The sequence below is a fragment of the Maylandia zebra genome, linkage group LG11 (assembly GCF_041146795.1).
Source record: "Maylandia zebra isolate NMK-2024a linkage group LG11, Mzebra_GT3a, whole genome shotgun sequence".
In the NCBI taxonomy this organism is placed as follows: Eukaryota; Metazoa; Chordata; class Actinopteri; order Cichliformes; family Cichlidae; genus Maylandia; species Maylandia zebra.
In genome coordinates, this window is record NC_135177.1 from 35438687 (window position 1) to 35465625 (window position 26939).

Consider the following 26939-nt stretch of genomic DNA (forward strand, 5'->3'; position numbering starts at 1 on the left):
AGACGAATCTTGCATTAATATCTGACATCACAACAGAGAGATGAATCTGGCATTAATATCTGACATCACAACAGAGAGACGAATCTGGCATTAATATCTGACATCACAACAGAGAGACGAATCTGGCAATGATATTTGACATCACAACAGAGAGATGAATCTGGCATTAATATCTGACATCACAACAGAGAGACGAATCTGGCAATGATATCTGACATCACAACAGAGAGATGAATCTGGCATTAATATCTGACATCACAACAGAGAGATGAATCTGGCATTAATATTTGACATCACAACAGAGAGACTGGATGTCAATGTCAGAAAGATGACTGTGATGTCAGAACCCTCTAAATCTTGTAATTTACAGATGGTAAATGGCCTGTATTTGCATAGCGCTTTACTAGTCCCTAAGGACCCCAAAGCACTTTACACATCCAGTCATCCACCCATTCACACACTGGTGATGGCAGCTACATTGTAGCCACAGCCACCCTGGGGCGCACTGACAGAGATATTTAATTCCAAATGATTTGACTGCATCATTGCGTCTTTGAGTTATGACCCAAACTCTCTATCAACTTTGTGAATAAATTCACGTCCCCCTGTGACCTCATAATTACACCACAGTTCAGATGGCATGAATGAGTCATGAGGTCACACCAACAGTGACAACATCAGCAGTGACATCACTAAAGTTGCCAGGTGAGTCCATAAATAGAACCCGTGACGTGGAGCAGGTACCGCCGTTTTGGACAATGCCACGACGCAGGTATAGACGCAGACATGCGAGGTCTTCTCGCCCCGTTCGCAGACACAAGAGACCCCACAAGGCCTCGGGTGTCCGCAGACGTGGGAGAAGATACCGTCGCAGACATTAGACAATCTCAATAAACATGTAGGATGAACATCAAAACTTTGGTCCAATCAAGTTTTTTTTAGATAACATATGTTGTTGTTGTTCTGTGTGTGTTTGTTATCAATGTTGTGAAAAAAAGTTAAGCTTAGTAAGCCATCAAGCACTGATCACTCGTAGAAGAGCACCAATAGGAGACAGAACTAATTAGAAGGTGTTATTATTCAGTCTGTACATCGAATAGAAGGCACTAACCACAAGGTGATCTTCAATTCATCTCTGTGTGAATGTGAACGGGGCGAGAAGACCCCCACTAACTGCATGTCCCTAGACTGTGGGAGGAAGCTCGAGAGAACATCCAGACTCCACACAAAGTCCCCGGCCTGATGAGGCTAGGGTCCTGAGTTCGATACCCTAAACTGAACGCAGGACAGAGGAAGGGATGGGTGATGTTCATGTGCGCCCAGGTGTATGATGTGGCTCTTTGTCTGTGACTGGTTGGCTGTCCCAGCCCTGGCCCTTCATGTATTTCAGTAATGTCCTTTTCTCCCGTCTCGTTTCCATGTTTTTCCCTTGTGACCCATTCCTTCTGTCACGTGTGTTTCCCCCCCAGCCATCATGTTCTGCTTGTGCTTAGTTATGTCCATGTCTTATCTCCTGTCCCCTTTTCCCTCTGTATGTATTCACAGTGTACATGTTCCTCGTCGGCTCGTCATGCTAAGTCTGCGTGTCTTATTCCGTCATGTGTCATGTATCACTCCAAATCTCACTGACTTTAACTAATAATAACTGTTTGCTGAGTGTTATGTCTAAAAGGTATTGCACAATCGCCTCTAGTAGAGGATCAGGTTTGTTTTCCACTGATAATGGATTTTAACATGACTGACCAATGATTGTGGAGCACGTCAATGTAGGATCTTATAAATACAACGAGCAAACTTAAATGTTTTAAAATGTTCAAAAAATTAATGTATTATATTTCTGAAGTATGACGGAAGGAAAAAGTTACATTTTTTTCATATTTTAAAAAAAGATCCATGGGTTTAATGGGTCCATCATCACTATATTGAGGGCCTTGTATAATAGCCCAACTGCAAAAGTAAAGATTAACGGTGAACTTTCAGATGCTTTCAAGCTTGAAAGGTCCACAAGACAAGGATGCCCACTGAGTCCACTCTTATTTGCTATTTTTATAGAGCCATTGGCTGAAAGGATTAGGCAGAATGGTAACATAAAAGGGATTAATATCACTGGAAGTGAGCAGAAATTGGCCTTGTTTGCAGATGACATTTTGGTTTACTTATCAAAACCTACCGAATCACTTATGGAGCTCATGTCAGTGTTAAAGGAGTATGGGCTATACTCGGGATATAAATTGAATATACAAAAAACACAAGTTCTTAGTAGCTTTTATAGCCCTCCCCAGAATCTGCTCAACAAATACAAACTAAGCTGGGACAAAAGAACTATCAAATATCTGGGCATAAACTTATCAATGGATATAACTAGCTTGGAAGAAATCAACTACCCCCTACTTAAAAAAGATATCATGCTAAATATTAGCAGATGGTCTATCTAAGCATTTCTTCTAGAGTGGACATCATAAAAATGAATATGCTCCCAAAGATATTAAACTTATTCCAGTCTGTTTCTATAGAAAACCCTGATAGATACTTTGTAGAGTGGGATAGGACCCTCTCAAGATTTATATGGGCGGGTAAAAAGCCAAGAGTTAAGCTCAAAACACTTCAGCTTCCCAAAGATAAAGGAGGATTAGGCATCCCTTGCCTACAGGATTACTACAGGGCAACACAAATAAGAAATCTGGTGGGCTGGTGTAAACCCGGATACTGTTCAACAGAGAGACGAATCTGGCATTAATATTTGACATCACAACAGAGAGACGAATCTGGCATTGATATCTGACATCACAACAGAGAGACGAATCTGGCATTGATATCTGACATCACAACAGAGAGACGAATCTGGCATTAATATTTGACATCACAACAGAGAGACGAATCTGGCATTGATATTTGACATCACAACAGAGAGATGAATCTGGCATTGATATCTGACATCACAACAGAGAGACGAATCTGGCTTTGATATTTGACATCACAACAGAGAGACTGGATGTCAATGTCAGAAAGATGACTGTGATGTCAGAACCCTCTAAATCTTGTAATTTACAGATGGTAAATGGCCTGTATTTGCATAGCGCTTTACTAGTCCCTAAGGACCCCAAAGCACTTTACACATCCAGTCATCCACCCATTCACACACTGGTGATGGCAGCTACATTGTAGCCACAGCCACCCTGGGGCGCACTGACAGAGATATTTAATTCCAAATGATTTGACTGCATCATTGCGTCTTTGAGTTATGACCCAAACTCTCTATCAACTTTGTGAATAAATTCACGTCCCCCTGTGACCTCATAATTACACCACAGTTCAGATGGCATGAATGAGTCATGAGGTCACACCAACAGTGACAACATCAGCAGTGACATCACTAAAGTTGCCAGGTGAGTCCATAAATAGAACCCGTGACGTGGAGCAGGTACCGCCGTTTTGGACAATGCCACGACGCAGGTATAGACGCAGACATGCGAGGTCTTCTCGCCCCGTTCGCAGACACAAGAGACCCCACAAGGCCTCGGGTGTCCGCAGACGTGGGAGAAGATACCGTCGCAGACATTAGACAATCTCAATAAACATGTAGGATGAACATCAAAACTTTGGTCCAATCAAGTTTTTTTTAGATAACATATGTTGTTGTTGTTCTGTGTGTGTTTGTTATCAATGTTGTGGAAAAAAGTTAAGCTTAGTAAGCCATCAAGCACTGATCACTCGTAGAAGAGCACCAATAGGAGACAGAACTAATTAGAAGGTGTTATTATTCAGTCTGTACATCGAATAGAAGGCACTAACCACAAGGTGATCTTCAATTCATCTCTGTGTGAATGTGAACGGGGCGAGAAGACCCCCACTAACTGCATGTCCCTAGACTGTGGGAGGAAGCTCGAGAGAACATCCAGACTCCACACAAAGACCCCGGCCTGATGAGGCTAGGGTCCTGAGTTCGATACCCTAAACTGAACGCAGGACAGAGGAAGGGATGGGTGATGTTCATGTGTGCCCAGGTGTATGATGTGGCTCTTTGTCTGTGACTGGTTGGCTGTCCCAGCCCTGGCCCTTCATGTATTTCAGTAATGTCCTTTTCTCCCGTCTCGTTTCCATGTTTTTCCCTTGTGACCCATTCCTTCTGTCACGTGTGTTTCCCCCCCAGCCATCATGTTCTGCTTGTGCTTAGTTATGTCCATGTCTTATCTCCTCCAGTCTGCAAGTTGCATCCACAGGCAAGATTAATATACCCCTTCAAAGTGTTTTTTTTTTCTTTTCTCTTGATATTCATTAAGCACTCTTTAGTTGTGTGTTTCAGCTCTCAGACTGATATTTATGCCCCATGATTAGCACTGTTAATGTGTTTGGTATCCAGGGAGCACATCCAGTGTTGGGGTGCCTGGTTATGATCCTCTCACTCATCCAGCCTATCGGGGCCTTGCTGCGCTGCGGACCACAACATCACCTGTATGTATCCATCTGTGTGTGTTTAATTAATATACTATATCATGCCTATACACATTTAAGAATACTCTGTTCAAATATTATTTAAAAAAAAAATTAAAAATGGCCTCACTTTTTTTTTCTCTACAATTATTTAACAAATTTTGAAAACACGATAAACCAAAGGAATGGGGCAGTACATGCTTAATGACTAAATGCACTGCTCACTCGGCAAAGTGAGGTTATAAAGTTATTTGATAACCCTAAGAGTTGTATTCATACTTCAGCCATAAAAGTTTTTAAAATTTCAAACTTTTGCAAAGTGTAGCCTGCATGTGCTTTATCAGAGCACACTTTCACACTGAAACACCAAGTAGGAAACTAATTTGCACATGACTCGTGAAAGTTATTCCTTCCTCTTAGTAATAATGGTGCTTTTAATAAATATAGCCTGGTTGTAGCTTTGGAGGCCAGACTCAGTAAATGAAATATTTTTTAAGTGAAATATAGATTTAGTAAAATTGTATGTTCAGTAATGATACTTGTTTTCATAAATTGGATGCAGGAGAAATCTTAGACAAGAACTTCAGAAGCTGATGATTTTATAGTTCTTCTCTTTTCTTTGATAGGAGGTATCTGTTCAACTGGACACATTTTTTAAATGCGGTGGTAATAAAATCTATAGCTGGTAAGCTTGTGTTTTACTTCATTCTACCATCTTGCATATATGAATAGAATAGAATAGAATTCAACTTTATTGTCATTGCACATGCACAGGTACAGGGCAACGAAATGCAGTTTGCATCCATCCAGAAGTGCTTAGTGATATAGATATATTACAATATATATTAGCAATAATATAGATATGTAAGTATATTACAGAAATGGGTCTATTATGTTATAATGTACACGGTATGAAGTATGTTGTGAATATTCTATAACTACAAGTATGTACAGGCTGTAGTGAGTACAAGCTATGTACAGGATATGCTAACATTTTCAATAGCAGACACACTGTCACCCATGCTGCTCGTCTTAAAATGCCTGCTTCTTTGTGTCACACAGTGGCAGCCATATTTACAGGCCTGGACAGGATTGACAGTGATGATGGGTGGCTATTGAAAGTGATGGGTGGCTTCTTTGCCTGGGAAGTTCTCTTCATCATCATTTTGGAGGTCCATGATTGGGTAGTTAAACACAGAGGTAAGCCTTTTTTTTTTGCATTTCAGTGATGAAGGAAAAAATCATCACTACCCATATACACTTTAATGACAAAAACCAATCTAGACCCAACAGTCCATTTGCACGGTGAAGAGCCACCTGATCAGTTCAGCAGCATTTAGCTGACTGAGCGAAGAGTATAACCCCTGTACACCTCAGAATGTGGTTGGATGGGTAAAATAAACAGCACTGTATCACAAGATTTTCTGTGTATAACACAGCAGCATCAAATATTGGTATTTATGAATTGATGAGTGAAAACGCGTAAGAATGTCTCAATGGTAGTCTGCTGGAACAAAAGCTGTTACACTTTAACTGTGCTGAAGTACAGCGACAAAGGAATCTTTATCTTTCGATTTATTAAATGCATGAAAATACTCTGGGAATACTATACACGAAGGCTCAGCTCATGCACCACCAACCTAATGTTATCAGAGAGAACTTGCATTGAAATGTCTCAACTGAGACTATCCAATTTTGGACACGTGTAGTTTGACAATGCTGTGGCTCAATGTGTGGCTCAGTCACACAAATTATTAAAAAAAAATATGATCACAACCTCTTTGTGTCTACAAAAACTGGTTAATGTTTGGTGATTTTTAAAAAATGTTTTACCCCCCCGTGCCGCACACACTTTCCATGACCAATGGCAACTTGACATGCTAAATGTTTACATAGAGCTTCCAGCACATTGTTATCGTTCTGAAAGTTGTTTTTTTGTTTTTTTTTCAATCACCACAACTACTCAACTCGACTCAATTTTATTTAAATTGATTTCAAATTGTTCTTCTTCTGTTAAAGCTTAAAACTAATATCATAACTCAACCTGTATAAATAAAATGATTAAAAACATAGCTGACTGCTTTAGTTCACTTCAGTTAATGTGCCCTGCAATATTTCACTGTTCTTTGCTCTGGGTTTCAGATGATACTGCTGATCAAATGGAATCAGCATTGGTAAGCTGAAAGAAATATAAAAGCAAGCAATCACTGATTGCCACAAGATGGAGTATTTCTAATATAATTTTACTTTTTTTGTCAGGTCAAAGGTGACAGTTGCCTGATCGCTGTGTACCTTCTGGGAAACCTTTGCTTTTTGGTGGCACTTCTGGTTGGAATTGGAGAAAAATGAGCAGCAGCAGAATCTTCCAGAGTGTTTCCCTGTAGTTTTGTTGAATTTTATCATCAATTTTAACATACTTGATGAGAGACTGCACTGGAAATTCAGACCCACTGATCCATCAGTTGGCGAATCCTGGAAAGTTTCTCAGTAATGTCTTTAAAAAATATTACTTATGTTTTTTTTTCTCTTTTGCTTTTAGTTGATAATTAAGGTGTACTTTCAATCAGCATTCAATTTCACTGGGCCAAGCATTACTGTCGTGTGTGTGTGTGTGTGTGTGTGTATAATATGTCTCACAGTTGCAAAGAAAGAAGTAGTTTCAGTCGCCTTTAGCCTCCACTCTGGCTGCCAGGTAAACCAGTTTCATTTTACAAGCTGGTTACATTTTTTAAGCCAAACAGCAATTTTGTATTAAAAAGTACTTTTAACAATTTTTCCTTTTACATTTTTAAATCAGGTCAACTCGACCCACATCATAATGGGAGGGTTAAAGCCCTTTTCACACATTAACATCTGTTAATATGACAGCATCTATGTATGAATCTGCACCTTTGTCACTTTCATTTGAAAAAAAAAAAACTGTCATTGATTCAGCTCCTGAACTTCCCATTTAATGTACATTTTTCATATATTTCTAATAATCTTGCTGTCAATAACAACTGACAATAAGACAACAAATTTTTAACTTCATTAAATTGAAAATTATGTATGTCAGTGTAGTAGTGTTAAATGCTTACCAGGTTCAGATGCAAATGAAGAAACTCCACTCAGGCAAGTCTGCTGGACCAGATGGAGTGAGTCCCCTCAAGGCCTGTGCCCCCCAGCTTTGTGGAGTCTTCCATAAACTGTTCATGCTGAGTCTGAAGAGGGTCCCAGTGCTGTGGAAGACATCAAGCCTCGTCCCTGTACCAAAGACGCCACGTCCCAGTGGCCCCCAGGATTACAGGCCTGTGACACTGACCTCCCACATCATGAAGACCCTGGAAAGGCTCATCCTGGACCAGATCTCACCCATTGTCAGACCACATCAGGATCCCATTCAATTTGCTTACCAGCCCCGTCTCACAGGACGCCATCATCTATCTGCTCAATCGTGTCTACATCCACCCGGACCAGCCGGCGAGCACTGTGAGGTTCATGTTTTTTTTTTTTTTTCCTTTTCCAGTGCTTGGTGATAAGCTAACAGCGATGCAGGGGGATGCTTCTCTAGCGTCCTGGATTGTTGATTACCTGACAGGAAGACCACAATATGTGCGTCTTCCACATTGTGTGTCTGACAAGGTAATCAACAACACAGGAGCACCATAAGGGACCATCCTCTCCCCCTTCCTCTTCACCCTCTACACCACAGACTTCAGCTGCTGCACAGAGACCTGCATCTTCAGAAGTTTTGATGTAAATAAATTTGCGGTCAATTTAGACTCAATTCAAAATCTCCTACTTGGGACGAACACTAAATGTAAATAGCTGACTTTCTAAATAAACCTATCCATCTTTGCAAGGTCAATTTTTGCTTTCATTAAATTCCAAATGTTTAGCCATAATTAGCTTAGCTGTCCTACTCTTGTTACTGCTCTTTCCTACTGCTGTTACAATCAAATGAACATCTCTGCAAAGATAAATTAGCTGAGACCTTAGGTTGATGGTAGTTACTAGCAAACACACAAACTTACATACACTATATAGTACAGTTCTATGATACATCACCAAATAGAACAATTTGTGGCAATGCAGACAAGCAGAGAAACAGTTTAATTCGTTTAATTTGTTCACTTGATCGGAGGTGTGTTTCCTGCAGATATACAACATCGGATCTCAATGATTTTAAATGAGTAAAAGCCCTTGTGCGTTTAACCGGATTATTTATACCTTTAACATTCCAGCTTATAAAACGAAGAGCAGATGACTTTGCGAGCTTGCCATTCAGGTACCAAAATGCAGGTGCAGAAAAAATATGTCCCAACCTCTGGAATAATAAATCTTTCGTGCTTGAATCGATACGGTCCAATATCCTCTTTTCAGAGCTAGCAATAGCTCTCATAATCTCACTCATGTCATGGGGTGGTGCCTCCGGTCTGTCCTCAGCATGGTCCTGTCAGGATCTGACAGCGCCCTGACCGGTCGACCTGCCAGTGTGTGTGTGTGTGTGTGTGTGTGTGTGTGTGTGTGTGTGTGTGTGTGTGTGTGTGTTCACCCAGGGATTGACGGAGGATTTACGGACACTAAGGAAGCACTTGGAGGAGAGACGGGCACTCACTACTAGGGCTGGGTATCGTCACTGATTTCTAGAATCGATTCAATTCCGATTCACAAGGTCCCGAATCGATTCGATCCACGATTCGATTTAATTCGATTCGATTCGATTTAAATCTGGGAAATTTTGACAGTCAGAAATATTATAATTCAGATCAGTACATTTACATATTTTTGTATCAATAAAAAGGAAGCTGACACACGCAAGACTTTATCAAAGGTGTAAGCATCACAGCAGATGCCTTTGTGTCAAAGTAGCTGAAGATAAAACACAGAAAAACATGAAGGTGGTTTTCCTGGCCTGGGATTTTATAAAAATATTCTGCAGTACATCAAAAACGAAAGAAAACCATTAATCAACATATGAACATTACCTCTGAAGTTACAGAGGTTTTATTAGAGACACGGTTAAGCGTTTTGCATTTTGAATAATTTTAAAAAGTTTAAATTTGTTCAGTATTGAACAGCAGAAATGAGGTTTTCTTTTCGGAAGAATGTAAAAGGGAAAAAAACAGCGGCCGACAGCGCTGTAAACAACGGTAGACTTGTGCATAACAAGCAAGCGAATAATGAAGAAAGGGAAACTGTTCTTGAAGTACACAGAGAGAGAGAGAGGGGGCGAGAGAGAGACAGAGAGAGAGAGAGACAGAGAGAGAGAGAGGGCGAGAGAGAGAGACAGAGAGAGAGAGCTGTGCATCGCGGTGGAAGCAAAACAGTAAAAGTCAGAGTGAATTCATGACGATGTTTATGTGAATCTTCTTTTGCTGCTGGTTCGGTCAATATTGTTTGGAAAGAGATCAAACTAACAGCTTTAGAATCAGCGCATAAAGGGCGTGAACACAAAGCGCGGACCCGCCGACAGATCAGAATCAGTGAGCTGTCGGCTTTCAGCCCCGACCGTGTCCGTGCCGTCGGGTGAGAAAGGCGACATCTAAATGATTCTGATCCGCGGGTCGTGCTGTGTGTTTAAGTCTTTGTGCAGAATCCGTGTTCCTGCTCTCATTTACTGTCTTAGCTGTTTGGTGGTTCTTGAAATTTTGTGAGATGTCACCAGAGATTCTGGCATTTCGGGCAAAATAAATTTATATTAAAAAAATCGATTCAGGATTTTAATTAATCGATTTTACGTTATCCAAGCCATAATCGATCTTAATCAATGAATCGATTATAAAAACCCACCCCTACTCACTACCACGCACGGGCTTACACGGAAGGAGGGACGCACTATCACCATTGTTGCACATTTGAGCTGTTGTCACATTGCTGCACTGTAAATAAATGCACTGTCATTATTTCTGAGCTCCGCGCCTGAGTCCACTCTTTAACAACCGTGACAGGTCCGAGGCTTTTGCGGCCTGCTCTTTCCCCGATCTAGTTTTGCTCATATTTCGTACACCGTAGCCTTGAAGATGTAAAAAGTGCCTCAGAGCAGCACACGGGCGTGTTATCGTACTGTTGTTAAAAGTTCGTTAGTTTTGGAGCAATGGAATTATGAAACAAGTTAGTCCATTGAGGAGCCCTGTACAACACGTCTTCACATGGCTACCAGACACGCCCCCCGTCATTTTGTTATTATTCAATTCAGAACTGCCCAGACCAGACACAGTGACGTTTCACCAGAATCCCTTTGATCTCTGGTCTTCTTTATGACATCAGCACACGAAAACCTATAAATAGGGGAGAGGTTCTCACTCTTGTCAGTCTTTCAAAGAGAGTGGAAGAATTCACTAGGCAGGAAACTACTGGAAACTTGCGTTTCTGACACAGTCGACGGTATTTTTAAAAAATCTTTTAGTTGGTACAGAGATTTAGCATCAACTTCAATTTGAAATATGAGTCTGTCAAATCCTGTTGTATGCAACATGAGAGCCGAGAACGAAAAACTTAAACAGCAAATCAAAGAGCTGAAAAATGAGAATAAAACTCTCAAACAAGAAAACTCTACCATACGTGACCTTAAAGTCGAGAACGCCGACCTTAAGGAGCAAAAAAGAGAGCTCATAAATGAGAACAAGATTCTCCAAAAAAACATTGAAGTTCTCTTCAAACGAAGTGGGTTCTCTAAAAACAAGAGGAAAAGAGACCTGCAACTAGAGAATGAAACAATTCACTTCAAAATTCAAGAGCTGGAATATTGGAACCAAATTCTAAAGGATTTAAACAGCTCCAAAACCAAAGAGATCCAGCAACAGAAAGAGGTGATGCAGGAAATGGAAGCAGAAATCAGAGGGTTGCAAAGCAGCAAGACAGGCTTGGTTATAAAAGTGGGAGACATGGAAAAGGACAACCAGTCTTTAAGAGAGGAAAATGATGTGACGGTAAAACGCATGTGTGAGCTGAAAAGGGACTTTGAAAAGGAAAAAGATGACATGCAACAGGAAATACAGGCTGTTAAAACTGAGCTCCATCAGGCAAACACAGCCTTTAAAGAGTTACAAGAGAGTGAAGAAAGAAAAAGGATCATGAATGAGGAAAACAAAACAACGGACAGTGAACAGCTCAGACAGACCCTGGAACGCCAATGCTTTGCACATGAAATTGACATATTGAGGCGGCATAACGAACTTCTTGAACAGGACCTCCAGGAGCTTTCCAAAAGGAGTGGTGATTCTCAAAAAGAACTGAAACCACACGATGAGGGTGTGAAAGGAGAATCACGGATCTCCAAAGCCACTGAGAAAGACTCCGAACATGATTTTGAAGTGACCAACAGAGAAAAGGAGTTGTTGTGCCATGAATTTGAGGAAATGAAAAGAGAGCTTGAAGAGGTCAAGAAAAATCAGTATGATTTACAGGAAGCCTTGAAAACAGAAGACATGGCGTTGCAAACCCAAGCTCAGACTCCCAAAGTTTCACAGGAAGAACATAACAATCTGATAAACAACTACGATGTCCAAGTTGACATACTCAAACAACAAAATAAGGCCTTAGAAAATACGGTTAGTGACCTTACCAAAAAGATGTGGAATGGACGGGAAGCGATGAGACAAATGGAAAAGAACTTTCAAGAACAAAGGAAGCTACTCGAAAATCTCCGAGGAGAATTCGAGGAAATTTAGCACAACTACGACTTTGGCCCTCCCTATTAAAGCTGGTTAACGCAGGTTCAATAGGGCTATAACTTAGACAATGGAAGTTCATTTGATTTAATTGGCCCAAAATGAGTGACTGCACCCAGACACTCAGTAGCAAAAAAATTACAGAGATTCAAGAGAGAAAACTGTTTCTGCATAGACTCCTATAGTACTGCAAGTCGTGTCATCGCTTGGTGTCCTGCATAGAGTGCAGGTTTAAGGTATCTACGTATCTTTCAGAATTAGAAGCTATGCTGCGTCAGGGGTTATAACAGCCGTGCCCCCCCCCCCAACCGGTCGAGGCAGATGGCCGCCCCTCACTGAGCCTGGTTCTGCCGAAAGTTTCTTCCTGTTAAAAGGGAGTTTTTCTTTCCCACCGTCACCAAGTCTAAGGAGCTTGGAGAAAAGCGCCTGGACTTCTTTAACTTAAAGAAGTCCAGGCGCTTTTCTTTCCAAGCTCCTTAGACTACTATGGCCTTGATGACTGATAACCTTCACAGACACTGTCATCAAGGGTTTGCTCACAGGGGATCATCTGATTGTTGGGGGGTTTTCTCTCTTATATTGTATGGTCTTTACCTTACAATATAAACAGCCGAGAAGCGGCTATTTTTGCGATCCGGTGCTTTAGAAATACATCTTAGCTGAACTGAACTCCATAACATCTGGACCGAAATGCCTACACACAACGGTAGGCATTTCAATCAAGAGCTCTGTCCAAAACGTTCAATGACAAGCATCAGCACCAGGATTGTTTTTTAGCTCACCAACAGTTCATGTTCCCTACCCATTTTTTATTGTAACTGCAACTTTGTAAGACTGGGTTGGGAGATGTTCTTGTGGTGAGCTTTTATTTACATAATTGGTTTCTTTAATAGTGAAATAAAATAAATTTGTATAACTGGAAACAGCGTTCTCCTGTGTGATTATCACATTGTATTCTTTAAACCATATAACAGAATATATAATATATATAATTTACTCATAGTAATATTAATATCTAATGTGATTGAGTTTCCTTATCTCTACTTATGTGCTGATGTGTTCACTGAGGCCATTGTATGGTCCATTTTGGCTGCATTTCCATGTTTTAAACATGAAATTTGCTTATTTAAAGGGTGTCTCATGTATCTCTTATGCAGAAATATGTGTTGCCTAGCTGGACAAATGTGGCACAGGTCTACTATTATTGGTCACGTGTGTTTTCCCCCCCAGCCATCATGTTCTGTTTGTGCTTAGTTATGTCCATGTCTTATCTCCTGTCCCCTTTTCCCTCTGTATGTATTCACAGTGTACGTGTTCCTCGTCGGTTCGTCATGCTAAGTCTGCGTGTCTTATTCCGTCATGTGTCATGTATCACTCCAAATCTCACTGACTTTAACTAATAATAACTGTTTGCTGAGTGTTATGTCTAAAAGGTATTGCACAATCGCCTCTAGTAGAGGATCAGGTTTGTTTTCCACTGATAATGGATTTTAACATGACTGACCAATGATTGTGGAGCACGTCAATGTAGGATCTTATAAATACAACGAGCAAACTTAAATGTTTTAAAATGTTCAAAAAATTAATGTATTATATTTCTGAAGTATGACGGAAGGAAAAAGTTACATTTTTTTCATATTTAAAAAAAAAATCCATGGGTTTAATGGGTCCATCATCACTATATTGAGGGCCTTGTATAATAGCCCAACTGCAAAAGTAAAGATTAACGGTGAACTTTCAGATGCTTTCAAGCTTGAAAGGTCCACAAGACAAGGATGCCCACTGAGTCCACTCTTATTTGCTATTTTTATAGAGCCATTGGCTGAAAGGATTAGGCAGAATGGTAAAATAAAAGGGATTAATATCACTGGAAGTGAGCAGAAATTGGCCTTGTTTGCAGATGACATTTTGGTTTACTTATCAAAACCTACCGAATCACTTATGGAGCTCATGTCAGTGTTAAAGGAGTATGGGCTATACTCGGGATATAAATTGAATATACAAAAAACACAAATTCTTAGTAGCTTTTATAGCCCTCCCCAGAATCTGCTCAACAAATACAAACTAAGCTGGGACAAAAGAACTATCAAATATCTGGGCATAAACTTATCAATGGATATAACTAGCTTGGAAGAAATCAACTACCCCCTACTTAAAAAAGATATCATGCTAAATATTAGCAGATGGTCTATCTAAGCATTTCTTCTAGAGTGGACATCATAAAAATGAATATGCTCCCAAAGATATTAAACTTATTCCAGTCTGTTTCTATAGAAAACCCTGATAGATACTTTGTAGAGTGGGATAGGACCCTCTCAAGATTTATATGGGCGGGTAAAAAGCCAAGAGTTAAGTTCAAAACACTTCAGCTTCCCAAAGATAAAGGAGGATTAGGCATCCCTTGCCTACAGGATTACTACAGGGCAACACAAATAAGAAATCTGGTGGGCTGGTGTAAACCCGGATACTGTTCAACAGAGAGATGAATCTGGCATTGATATCTGACATCACAACAGAGAGACGAATCTGGCATTGATATCTGACATCACAACAGAGAGACGAATCTGGCATTAATATTTGACATCACAACAGAGAGACGAATCTGGCATTAATATCTGACATCACAACAGAGAGACGAATCTGGCATTAATATCTGACATCACAACAGAGAGACGAATCTGGCATTAATATCTGACATCACAACAGAGACACGAATCTGGCATTGATATTTGACATCACAACAGAGAGATGAATCTGGCATTAATATCTGACATCACAACAGAGAGATGAATCTGGCATTAATATCTGACATCACAACAGAGAGACGAATCTGGCATTGATATCTGACATCACAACAGAGAGACGAATCTGGCATTAATATCTGACATCACAACAGAGAGACGAATCTGGCATTAATATCTGACATCACAACAGAGAGACGAATCTGGCATTAATATCTGACATCACAACAGAGAGACGAATCTGGCAATGATATTTGACATCACAACAGAGAGATGAATCTGGCATTAATATCTGACATCACAACAGAGAGACGAATCTGGCATTAATATCTGATATCACAACAGAGAGACTGGATGTCAATGTCAGAAAGATGACTGTGATGTCAGAACCCTCTAAATCTTGTAATTTACAGATGGTGAATGGCCTGTATTTGCATAGCGCTTTACTAGTCCCTAAGGACCCCAAAGCACTTTACACATCCAGTCATCCACCCATTCACACACTGGTGATGGCAGCTACATTGTAGCCACAGCCACCCTGGGGCGCACTGACAGAGATATTTAATTCCAAATGATTTGACTGCATCATTGCGTCTTTGAGTTATGACCCAAACTCTCTATCAACTTTGTGAATAAATTCACGTCCCCCTGTGACCTCATAATTACACCACAGTTCAGATGGCATGAATGAGTCATGAGGTCACACCAACAGTGACAACATCAGCAGTGACATCACTAAAGTTGCCAGGTGAGTCCATAAATAGAACCCGTGACGTGGAGCAGGTACCGCCGTTTTGGACAATGCCACGACGCAGGTATAGACGCAGACATGCGAGGTCTTCTCGCCCCGTTCGCAGACACAAGAGACCCCACAAGGCCTCGGGTGTCCGCAGACGTGGGAGAAGATACCGTCGCAGACATTAGACAATCTCAATAAACATGTAGGATGAACATCAAAACTTTGGTCCAATCAAGTTTTTTTTAGATAACATATGTTGTTGTTGTTCTGTGTGTGTTTGTTATCAATGTTGTGGAAAAAAGTTAAGCTTAGTAAGCCATCAAGCACTGATCACTCGTAGAAGAGCACCAATAGGAGACAGAACTAATTAGAAGGTGTTATTATTCAGTCTGTACATCGAATAGAAGGCACTAACCACAAGGTGATCTTCAATTCATCTCTGTGTGAATGTGAACGGGGCGAGAAGACCCCCACTAACTGCATGTCCCTAGACTGTGGGAGGAAGCTTGAGAGAACATCCAGACTCCACACAAAGACCCCGGCCTGATGAGGCTAGGGTCCTGAGTTCGATACCCTAAACTGAACGCAGGACAGAGGAAGGGATGGGTGATGTTCATGTGTGCCCAGGTGTATGATGTGGCTCTTTGTCTGTGACTGGTTGGCTGTCCCAGCCCTGGCCCTTCATGTATTTCAGTAATGTCCTTTTCTCCCGTCTCGTTTCCATGTTTTTCCCTTGTGACCCATTCCTTCTGTCACGTGTGTTTCCCCCCCAGCCATCATGTTCTGCTTGTGCTTAGTTATGTCCATGTCTTATCTCCTCCAGTCTGCAAGTTGCATCCACAGGCAAGATTAATATACCCCTTCAAAGTTTTTTTTTTTTCTTTTCTCTTGATATTCATTAAGCACTCTTTAGTTGTGTGTTTCAGCTCTCAGACTGATATTTATGCCCCATGATTAGCACTGTTAATGTGTTTGGTATCCAGGGAGCACATCCAGTGTTGGGGTGCCTGGTTATGATCCTCTCACTCATCCAGCCTATCGGGGCCTTGCTGCGCTGCGGAACACAACATCACCTGTATGTATCCATCTGTGTGTGTTTAATTAATATACTATATCATGCCTATACACATTTAAGAATACTCTGTTCAAATATTATTTAAAAAAAAATTAAAAATGGCCTCACTTTTTTTTTCTCTACAATTATTTAACAAATTTTGAAAACACGATAAACCAAAGGAATGGGGCAGTACATGCTTAATGACTAAATGCACTGCTCACTCGGCAAAGTGAGGTTATAAAGTTATTTGATAACCCTAAGAGTTGTATTCATACTTCAGCCATAAAAGTTTTTAAAATTTCAAACTTTTGCAAAGTGTAGCCTGCATGTGCTTTATCAGAGCACACTTTCACACTGAAACACCAAGTAGGAAACTAATTTGCACATGACTCGTGAAAGTTATTCCTTCCTCTTAGTAATAATGGTACTTTTAATAAATATAGCCTGGTTGTAGCTTTGGAGGCCAGACTCAGTAAATGAAATATTTTTTAAGTGAAATATAGATTTAGTAAAATTGTATGTTCAGTAATGATACTTGTTTTCATAAATTGGATGCAGGAGAAATCTTAGACAAGAACTTCAGAAGCTGATGATTTTATAGTTCTTCTCTTTTCTTTGATAGGAGGTATCTGTTCAACTGGACACATTTTTTAAATGCGGTGGTAATAAAATCTATAGCTGGTAAGCTTGTGTTTTACTTCATTCTACCATCTTGCATATATGAATAGAATAGAATAGAATTCAACTTTATTGTCATTGCACATGCACAGGTACAGGGCAACGAAATGCAGTTTGCATCCATCCAGAAGTGCTTAGTGATATAGATATATTACAATATATATTAGCAATAATATAGATATGTAAGTATATTACAGAAATGGGTCTATTATGTTATAATGTACACGGTATGAAGTATGTTGTGAATATTCTATAACTACAAGTATGTACAGGCTGTAGTGAGTACAAGCTATGTACAGGATATGCTAACATTTTCAATAGCAGACACACTGTCACCCATGCTGCTCGTCTTAAAATGCCTGCTTCTTTGTGTCACACAGTGGCAGCCATATTTACAGGCCTGGACAGGATTGACAGTGATGATGGGTGGCTATTGAAAGTGATGGGTGGCTTCTTTGCCTGGGAAGTTCTCTTCATCATCATTTTGGAGGTCCATGATTGGGTAGTTAAACACAGAGGTAAGCCTTTTTTTTTTGCATTTCAGTGATGAAGGAAAAAATCATCACTACCCATATACACTTTAATGACAAAAACCAATCTAGACCCAACAGTCCATTTGCACGGTGAAGAGCCACCTGATCAGTTCAGCAGCATTTAGCTGACTGAGCGAAGAGTATAACCCCTGTACACCTCAGAATGTGGTTGGATGGGTAAAATAAACAGCACTGTATCACAAGATTTTCTGTGTATAACACAGCAGCATCAAATATTGGTATTTATGAATTGATGAGTGAAAACGCGTAAGAATGTCTCAATGGTAGTCTGCTGGAACAAAAGCTGTTACACTTTGTCGCTGTACTTCAGCACAGTTAAAGGAATCTTTATCTTTCGATTTATTAAATGCATGAAAATACTCTGGGAATACTATACACGAAGGCTCAGCTCATGCACCACCAACCTAATGTTATCAGAGAGAACTTGCATTGAAATGTCTCAACTGAGACTATCCAATTTTGGACACGTGTAGTTTGACAATGCTGTGGCTCAATGTGTGGCTCAGTCACACAAATTATTTAAAAAAAATATGATCACAACCTCTTTGTGTCTACAAAAACTGGTTAATGTTTGGTGATTTTTAAAAAATGTTTTACCCCCCCGTGCCGCACACACTTTCCATGACCAATGGCAACTTGACATGCTAAATGTTTACATAGAGCTTCCAGCACATTGTTATCGTTCTGAAAGTTGTTGTTTTTTTGTTTTTTTTCAATCACCACAACTACTCAACTCGACTCAATTTTATTTAAATTGATTTCAAATTGTTCTTCTTCTGTTAAAGCTTAAAACTAATATCATAACTCAACCTGTATAAATAAAATGATTAAAAACATAGCTGACTGCTTTAGTTCACTTCAGTTAATGTGCCCTGCAATATTTCACTGTTCTTTGCTCTGGGTTTCAGATGATACTGCTGATCAAATGGAATCAGCATTGGTAAGCTGAAAGAAATATAAAAGCAAGCAATCACTGATTGCCACAAGATGGAGTATTTCTAATATAATTTTACTTTTTTTGTCAGGTCAAAGGTGACAGTTGCCTGATCGCTGTGTACCTTCTGGGAAACCTTTGCTTTTTGGTGGCACTTCTGGTTGGAATTGGAGAAAAATGAGCAGCAGCAGAATCTTCCAGAGTGTTTCCCTGTAGTTTTGTTGAATTTTATCATCAATTTTAACATACTTGATGAGAGACTGCACTGGAAATTCAGACCCACTGATCCATCAGTTGGCGAATCCTGGAAAGTTTCTCAGTAATGTCTTTAAAAAATATTACTTATGTTTTTTTTCTCTTTTGCTTTTAGTTGATAATTAAGGTGTACTTTCAATCAGCATTCAATTTCACTGGGCCAAGCATTACTGTCGTGTGTGTGTGTGTGTGTGTGTGTATAATATGTCTCACAGTTGCAAAGAAAGAAGTAGTTTCAGTCGCCTTTAGCCTCCACTCTGGCTGCCAGGTAAACCAGTTTCATTTTACAAGCTGGTTACATTTTTTAAGCCAAACAGCAATTTTGTATTAAAAAGTACTTTTAACAATTTTTCCTTTTACATTTTTAAATCAGGTCAACTCGACCCACATCATAATGGGAGGGTTAAAGCCCTTTTCACACATTAACATCTGTTAATATGACAGCATCTATGTATGAATCTGCACCTTTGTCACTTTCATTTGAAAAAAAAAAAAACTGTCATTGATTCAGCTCCTGAACTTCCCATTTAATGTACATTTTTTCATATATTTCTAATAATCTTGCTGTCAATAACAACTGACAATAAGACAACAAATTTTTAACTTCATTAAATTGAAAATTATGTATGTCAGTGTAGTAGTGTTAAATGCTTACCAGGTTCAGATGCAAATGAAGAAACTCCACTCAGGCAAGTCTGCTGGACCAGATGGAGTGAGTCCCCTCAAGGCCTGTGCCCCCCAGCTTTGTGGAGTCTTCCATAAACTGTTCATGCTGAGTCTGAAGAGGGTCCCAGTGCTGTGGAAGACATCAAGCCTCGTCCCTGTACCAAAGACGCCACGTCCCAGTGGCCCCCAGGATTACAGGCCTGTGACACTGACCTCCCACATCATGAAGACCCTGGAAAGGCTCATCCTGGACCAGATCTCACCCATTGTCAGACCACATCAGGATCCCATTCAATTTGCTTACCAGCCCCGTCTCACAGGACGCCATCACCTATCTGCTCAATCGTGTCTACATCCACCCGGACCAGCCGGCGAGCACTGTGAGGTTCATGTTTTTTTTTTTTACTTTTCCAGTGCTTGGTGATAAGCTAACAGCGATGCAGGGGGATGCTTCTCTAGTGTCCTGGATTGTTGATTACCTGACAGGAAGACCACAATATGTGCGTCTTCCACATTGTGTGTCTGACAAGGTAATCAGCAACACAGGAGCACCATAAGGGACCATCCTCTCCCCCTTCCTCTTCACCCTCTACACCACAGACTTCAGCCGCTGCACAGAGACCTGCATCTTCAGAAGTTTTGATGTAAATTTGTAAGTTTTGATGTAAATAAATTTGCGGTCAATTTAGACTCAATTCAAAATCTCCTACTTGGGACGAACACTAAATGTAAATAGCTGACTTTCTAAATAAACCTATCCATCTTTGCAAGGTCAATTTTTGCTTTCATTAAATTCCAAATGTTTAGCCATAATTAGCTTAGCTGTCCTACTCTTGTTACTGCTCTTTCCTACTGCTGTTACAATCAAATGAACATCTCTGCAAAGATAAATTAGCTGAGACCTTAGGTTGATGGTAGTTACTAGCAAACACAGAAACGTACATACACTATATAGTACAGTTCTATGATACATCACCAAATAGAACAATTTGTGGCAATGCAGACAAGCAGAGAAACAGTTTAATTCGTTTAATTTGTTCACTTGATCGGAGGTGTGTTTCCTGCAGATATACAACATCGGATCTCAATGATTTTAAATGAGTAAAAGCCCTTGTGCGTTTAACCGGATTATTTATACCTTTAACATTCCAGCTTATAAAACGAAGAGCAGATGACTTTGCGAGCTTGCCATTCAGGTACCAAAATGCAGGTGCAGAAAAAATATGTCCCAACCTCTGGAATAATAAATCTTTCGTGCTTGAATCGATACGGTCCAATATCGTCTTTTCAGAGCTAGCAATAGCTCTCATAATCTCACTCATGTCATGGGGTGGTGCCTCCGGTCTGTCCTCAGCATGGTCCTGTCAGGATCTGACGGCGCCCTGACCGGTCGACCTGCCAGTGTGTGTGTGTGTGTGTGTGTGTGTGTGTGTGTGTGTGTGTGTGTGTGTGTGTGTGTGTGTTCACCCAGGGATTGACGGAGGATTTACGGACACTAAGGAAGCACTTGGAGGAGAGACGGGCACTCACTACTAGGGCTGGGTATCGTCACTGATTTCTAGAATCGATTCAATTCCGATTCACAAGGTCCCGAATCGATTCGATCCACGATTCGATTTAATTCGATTCGATTCGATTTAAATCTGGGAAATTTTGACAGTCAGAAATATTATAATTCAGATCAGTACATTTACATATTTTTGTATCAATAAAAAGGAAGCTGACACACGCAAGACTTTATCAAAGGTGTAAGCATCACAGCAGATGCCTTTGTGTCAAAGTAGCTGAAGATAAAACACAGAAAAACATGAAGGTGGTTTTCCTGGCCTGGGATTTTATAAAAATATTCTGCAGTACATCAAAAACGAAAGAAAACCATTAATCAACATATGAACATTACCTCTGAAGTTACAGAGGTTTTATTAGAGACACGGTTAAGCGTTTTGCATTTTGAATAATTTTAAAAAGTTTAAATTTGTTCAGTATTGAACAGCAGAAATGAGGTTTTCTTTTCGGAAGAATGTAAAAGGGAAAAAAACAGCGGCCGACAGCGCTGTAAACAACGGTAGACTTGTGCATAACAAGCAAGCGAATAATGAAGAAAGGGAAACTGTTCTTGAAGTACACAGAGAGAGAGAGAGGGGGCGAGAGAGAGACAGAGAGAGAGAGAGACAGAGAGAGAGAGAGGGCGAGAGAGAGAGACAGAGAGAGAGAGCTGTGCATCGCGGTGGAAGCAAAACAGTAAAAGTCAGAGTGAATTCATGACGATGTTTATGTGAATCTTCTTTTGCTGCTGGTTCGGTCAATATTGTTTGGAAAGAGATCAAACTAACAGCTTTAGAATCAGCGCATAAAGGGCGTGAACACAAAGCGCGGACCCGCCGACAGATCAGAATCAGTGAGCTGTCGGCTTTCAGCCCCGACCGTGTCCGTGCCGTCGGGTGAGAAAGGCGACATCTAAATGATTCTGATCCGCGGGTCGTGCTGTGTGTTTAAGTCTTTGTGCAGAATCCGTGTTCCTGCTCTCATTTACTGTCTTAGCTGTTTGGTGGTTCTTGAAATTTTGTGAGATGTCACCAGAGATTCTGGCATTTCGGGCAAAATAAATTTATATTAAAAAAATCGATTCAGGATTTTAATTAATCGATTTTACGTTATCCAAGCCATAATCGATCTTAATCAATGAATCGATTATAAAAACCCACCCCTACTCACTACCACGCACGGGCTTACACGGAAGGAGGGACGCACTATCACCATTGTTGCACATTTGAGCTGTTGTCACATTGCTGCACTGTAAATAAATGCACTGTCATTATTTCTGAGCTCCGCGCCTGAGTCCACTCTTTAACAACCGTGACAGGTCCGAGGCTTTTGCGGCCTGCTCTTTCCCCGATCTAGTTTTGCTCATATGTCATACACCGTAGCCTTGACGATGTAAAAAGTGCCTCAGAGCAGCACACGGGCGTGTTATCGTACTGTTGTTAAAAGTTCGTTAGTTTTGGAGCAATGGAATTATGAAACAAGTTAGTCCATTGAGGAGCCCTGTACAACACGTCTTCACATGGCTACCAGACACGCCCCCCGTCATTTTGTTATTATTCAATTCAGAACTGCCCAGACCAGACACAGTGACGTTTCACCAGAATCCCTTTGATCTCTGGTCTTCTTTATGACATCAGCACACGAAAACCTATAAATAGGGGAGAGGTTCTCACTCTTGTCAGTCTTTCAAAGAGAGTGGAAGAATTCACTAGGCAGGAAACTACTGGAAACTTGCGTTTCTGACACAGTCGACGGTATTTTTAAAAAATCTTTTAGTTGGTACAGAGATTTAGCATCAACTTCAATTTGAAATATGAGTCTGTCAAATCCTGTTGTATGCAACATGAGAGCCGAGAACGAAAAACTTAAACAGCAAATCAAAGAGCTGAAAAATGAGAATAAAACTCTCAAACAAGAAAACTCTACCATACGTGACCTTAAAGTCGAGAACGCCGACCTTAAGGAGCAAAAAAGAGAGCTCATAAATGAGAACAAGATTCTCCAAAAAAACATTGAAGTTCTCTTCAAACGAAGTGGGTTCTCTAAAAACAAGAGGAAAAGAGACCTGCAACTAGAGAATGAAACAATTCACTTCAAAATTCAAGAGCTGGAATATTGGAACCAAATTCTAAAGGATTTAAACAGCTCCAAAACCAAAGAGATCCAGCAACAGAAAGAGGTGATGCAGGAAATGGAAGCAGAAATCAGAGGGTTGCAAAGCAGCAAGACAGGCTTGGTTATAAAAGTGGGAGACATGGAAAAGGACAACCAGTCTTTAAGAGAGGAAAATGATGTGACGGTAAAACGCATGTGTGAGCTGAAAAGGGACTTTGAAAAGGAAAAAGATGACATGCAACAGGAAATACAGGCTGTTAAAACTGAGCTCCATCAGGCAAACACAGCCTTTAAAGAGTTACAAGAGAGTGAAGAAAGAAAAAGGATCATGAATGAGGAAAACAAAACAACGGACAGTGAACAGCTCAGACAGACCCTGGAACGCCAATGCTTTGCACATGAAATTGACATATTGAGGCGGCATAACGAACTTCTTGAACAGGACCTCCAGGAGCTTTCCAAAAGGAGTGGTGATTCTCAAAAAGAACTGAAACCACACGATGAGGGTGTGAAAGGAGAATCACGGATCTCCAAAGCCACTGAGAAAGACTCCGAACATGATTTTGAAGTGACCAACAGAGAAAAGGAGTTGTTGTGCCATGAATTTGAGGAAATGCAAAGAGAGCTTGAAGAGGTCAAGAAAAATCAGTATGATTTACAGGAAGCCTTGAAAACAGAAGACATGGCGTTGCAAACCCAAGCTCAGACTCCCAAAGTTTCACAGGAAGAACATAACAATCTGATAAACAACTACGATGTCCAAGTTGACATACTCAAACAACAAAATAAGGCCTTAGAAAATACGGTTAGTGACCTTACCAAAAAGATGTGGAATGGACGGGAAGCGATGAGACAAATGGAAAAGAACTTTCAAGAACAAAGGAAGCTACTCGAAAATCTCCGAGGAGAATTCGAGGAAATTTAGCACAACTAGGACTTTGGCCCTCCCTATTAAACCTGGTTAACGCAGGTTCAATAGGGCTATAACTTAGACAATGGAAGTTCATTTGATTTAATTGGCCCAAAATGAGTGACTGCACCCAGACACTCAGTAGCAAAAAAATTACAGAGATTCAAGAGAGAAAACTGTTTCTGCATAGACTCCTATAGTACTGCAAGTCGTGTCATCGCTTGGTGTCCTGCATAGAGTGCAGGTTTAAGGTATCTACGTATCTTTCAGAATTAGAAGCTATGCTGCGTCAGGGGTTATAACAGCTGTTCCCCCCCCCCAACCGGTCGAGGCAGATGGCCGCCCCTCACTGAGCCTGGTTCTGCCGAAAGTTTCTTCCTGTTAAAAGGGAGTTTTTCTTTCCCACCGTCACCAAGTCTAAGGAGCTTGGAGAAAAGCGCCTGGACTTCTTTAACTTAAAGAAGTCCAGGCGCTTTTCTTTCCAAGCTCCTTAGACTACTATGGCCTTGATGACTGATAACCTTCACAGACACTGTCATCAAGGGTTTGCTCACAGGGGATCATCTGATTGTTGGGGGGTTTTCTCTCTTATATTGTATGGTCTTTACCTTACAATATAAACAGCCGAGAAGCGGCTATTTTTGCGATCCGGTGCTTTAGAAATACATCTTAGCTGAACTGAACTCCATAACATCTGGACCGAAATGCCTACACACAACGGTAGGCATTTCAATCAAGAGCTCTGTCCAAAACGTTCAATGACAAGCATCAGCACCAGGATTGTTTTTTAGCTCACCAACAGTTCATGTTCCCTACCCATTTTTTATTGTAACTGCAACTTTGTAAGACTGGGTTGGGAGATGTTCTTGTGGTGAGCTTTTATTTACATAATTGGTTTCTTTAATAGTGAAATAAAATAAATTTGTATAACTGGAAACAGCGTTCTCCTGTGTGATTATCACATTGTATTCTTTAAACCATATAACAGAATATATAATATATATAATTTACTCATAGTAATATTAATATCTAATGTGATTGAGTTTCCTTATCTCTACTTATGTGCTGATGTGTTCACTGAGGCCATTGTATGGTCCATTTTGGCTGCATTTCCATGTTTTAAACATGAAATTTGCTTATTTAAAGGGTGTCTCATGTATCTCTTATGCAGAAATATGTGTTGCCTAGCTGGACAAATGTGGCACAGGTCTACTATTATTGGTCACGTGTGTTTTCCCCCCCAGCCATCATGTTCTGTTTGTGCTTAGTTATGTCCATGTCTTATCTCCTGTCCCCTTTTCCCTCTGTATGTATTCACAGTGTACGTGTTCCTCGTCGGTTCGTCATGCTAAGTCTGCGTGTCTTATTCCGTCATGTGTCATGTATCACTCCAAATCTCACTGACTTTAACTAATAATAACTGTTTGCTGAGTGTTATGTCTAAAAGGTATTGCACAATCGCCTCTAGTAGAGGATCAGGTTTGTTTTCCACTGATAATGGATTTTAACATGACTGACCAATGATTGTGGAGCACGTCAATGTAGGATCTTATAAATACAACGAGCAAACTTAAATGTTTTAAAATGTTCAAAAAATTAATGTATTATATTTCTGAAGTATGACGGAAGGAAAAAGTTACATTTTTTTCATATTTAAAAAAAAAATCCATGGGTTTAATGGGTCCATCATCACTATATTGAGGGCCTTGTATAATAGCCCAACTGCAAAAGTAAAGATTAACGGTGAACTTTCAGATGCTTTCAAGCTTGAAAGGTCCACAAGACAAGGATGCCCACTGAGTCCACTCTTATTTGCTATTTTTATAGAGCCATTGGCTGAAAGGATTAGGCAGAATGGTAACATAAAAGGGATTAATATCACTGGAAGTGAGCAGAAATTGGCCTTGTTTGCAGATGACATTTTGGTTTACTTATCAAAACCTACCGAATCACTTATGGAGCTCATGTCAGTGTTAAAGGAGTATGGGCTATACTCGGGATATAAATTGAATATACAAAAAACACAAGTTCTTAGTAGCTTTTATAGCCCTCCCCAGAATCTGCTCAACAAATACAAACTAAGCTGGGACAAAAGAACTATCAAATATCTGGGCATAAACTTATCAATGGATATAACTAGCTTGGAAGAAATCAACTACCCCCTACTTAAAAAAGATATCATGCTAAATATTAGCAGATGGTCTATCTAAGCATTTCTTCTAGAGTGGACATCATAAAAATGAATATGCTCCCAAAGATATTGTACTTATTCCAGTCTGTTTCTATAGAAAACCCTGATAGATACTTTGTAGAGTGGGATAGGACCCTCTCAAGATTTATATGGGCGGGTAAAAAGCCAAGAGTTAAGTTCAAAACACTTCAGCTTCCCAAAGATAAAGGAGGATTAGGCATCCCTTGCCTACAGGATTACTACAGGGCAACACAAATAAGAAATCTGGTGGGCTGGTGTAAACCCGGATACTGTTCAACAGAGAGACGAATCTGGCATTGATATCTGACATCACAACAGAGAGACGAATCTGGCATTAATATTTGACATCACAACAGAGAGACGAATCTGGCATTAATATCTGACATCACAACAGAGAGACGAATCTGGCATTAATATCTGACATCACAACAGAGAGACGAATCTGGCAAT

General features: G+C 40.3%; 1 protein-coding gene and 1 long non-coding RNA gene across 2 annotated transcripts; both read left to right on the forward strand.

Moving 5' to 3' along the window:
- Window positions 1-4351: 4351 nt before the first annotated feature.
- LOC143421131 (putative ferric-chelate reductase 1) lies at window positions 4352-7380 on the forward strand. The gene is made up of 5 exons (XM_076890252.1): window positions 4352-4452; window positions 5058-5116; window positions 5494-5631; window positions 6574-6605; window positions 6691-7380. The coding sequence occupies exons 1-5, from the start codon at window positions 4391-4393 to the stop codon at window positions 6778-6780; spliced, it is 381 nt and encodes a 126-aa protein (XP_076746367.1). The 5' UTR covers window positions 4352-4390; the 3' UTR covers window positions 6781-7380.
- Window positions 7381-17082: 9702 nt separating this feature from the next.
- LOC143421132 (uncharacterized) lies at window positions 17083-20051 on the forward strand. The gene is made up of 4 exons (XR_013100889.1): window positions 17083-17301; window positions 17679-17816; window positions 18761-18792; window positions 18878-20051. It is a non-coding gene; the product is annotated as an uncharacterized LOC143421132 (long non-coding RNA).
- Window positions 20052-26939: the final 6888 nt, after the last annotated feature.

Coding starts and splice junctions, on each gene's coding strand:
- LOC143421131 (XM_076890252.1), top strand. CDS start 4,391: ATGATCCTCTCACTCATCCAGCCTATCGGGGCCTTGCTGCGCTGCGGA. Junction 4,453..5,057: donor TGCGGACCACAACATCACCT/GTATGTATCCAT, acceptor TTTCTTTGATAG/GAGGTATCTGTTCAACTGGA. Junction 5,632..6,573: donor TTGGGTAGTTAAACACAGAG/GTAAGCCTTTTT, acceptor TCTGGGTTTCAG/ATGATACTGCTGATCAAATG.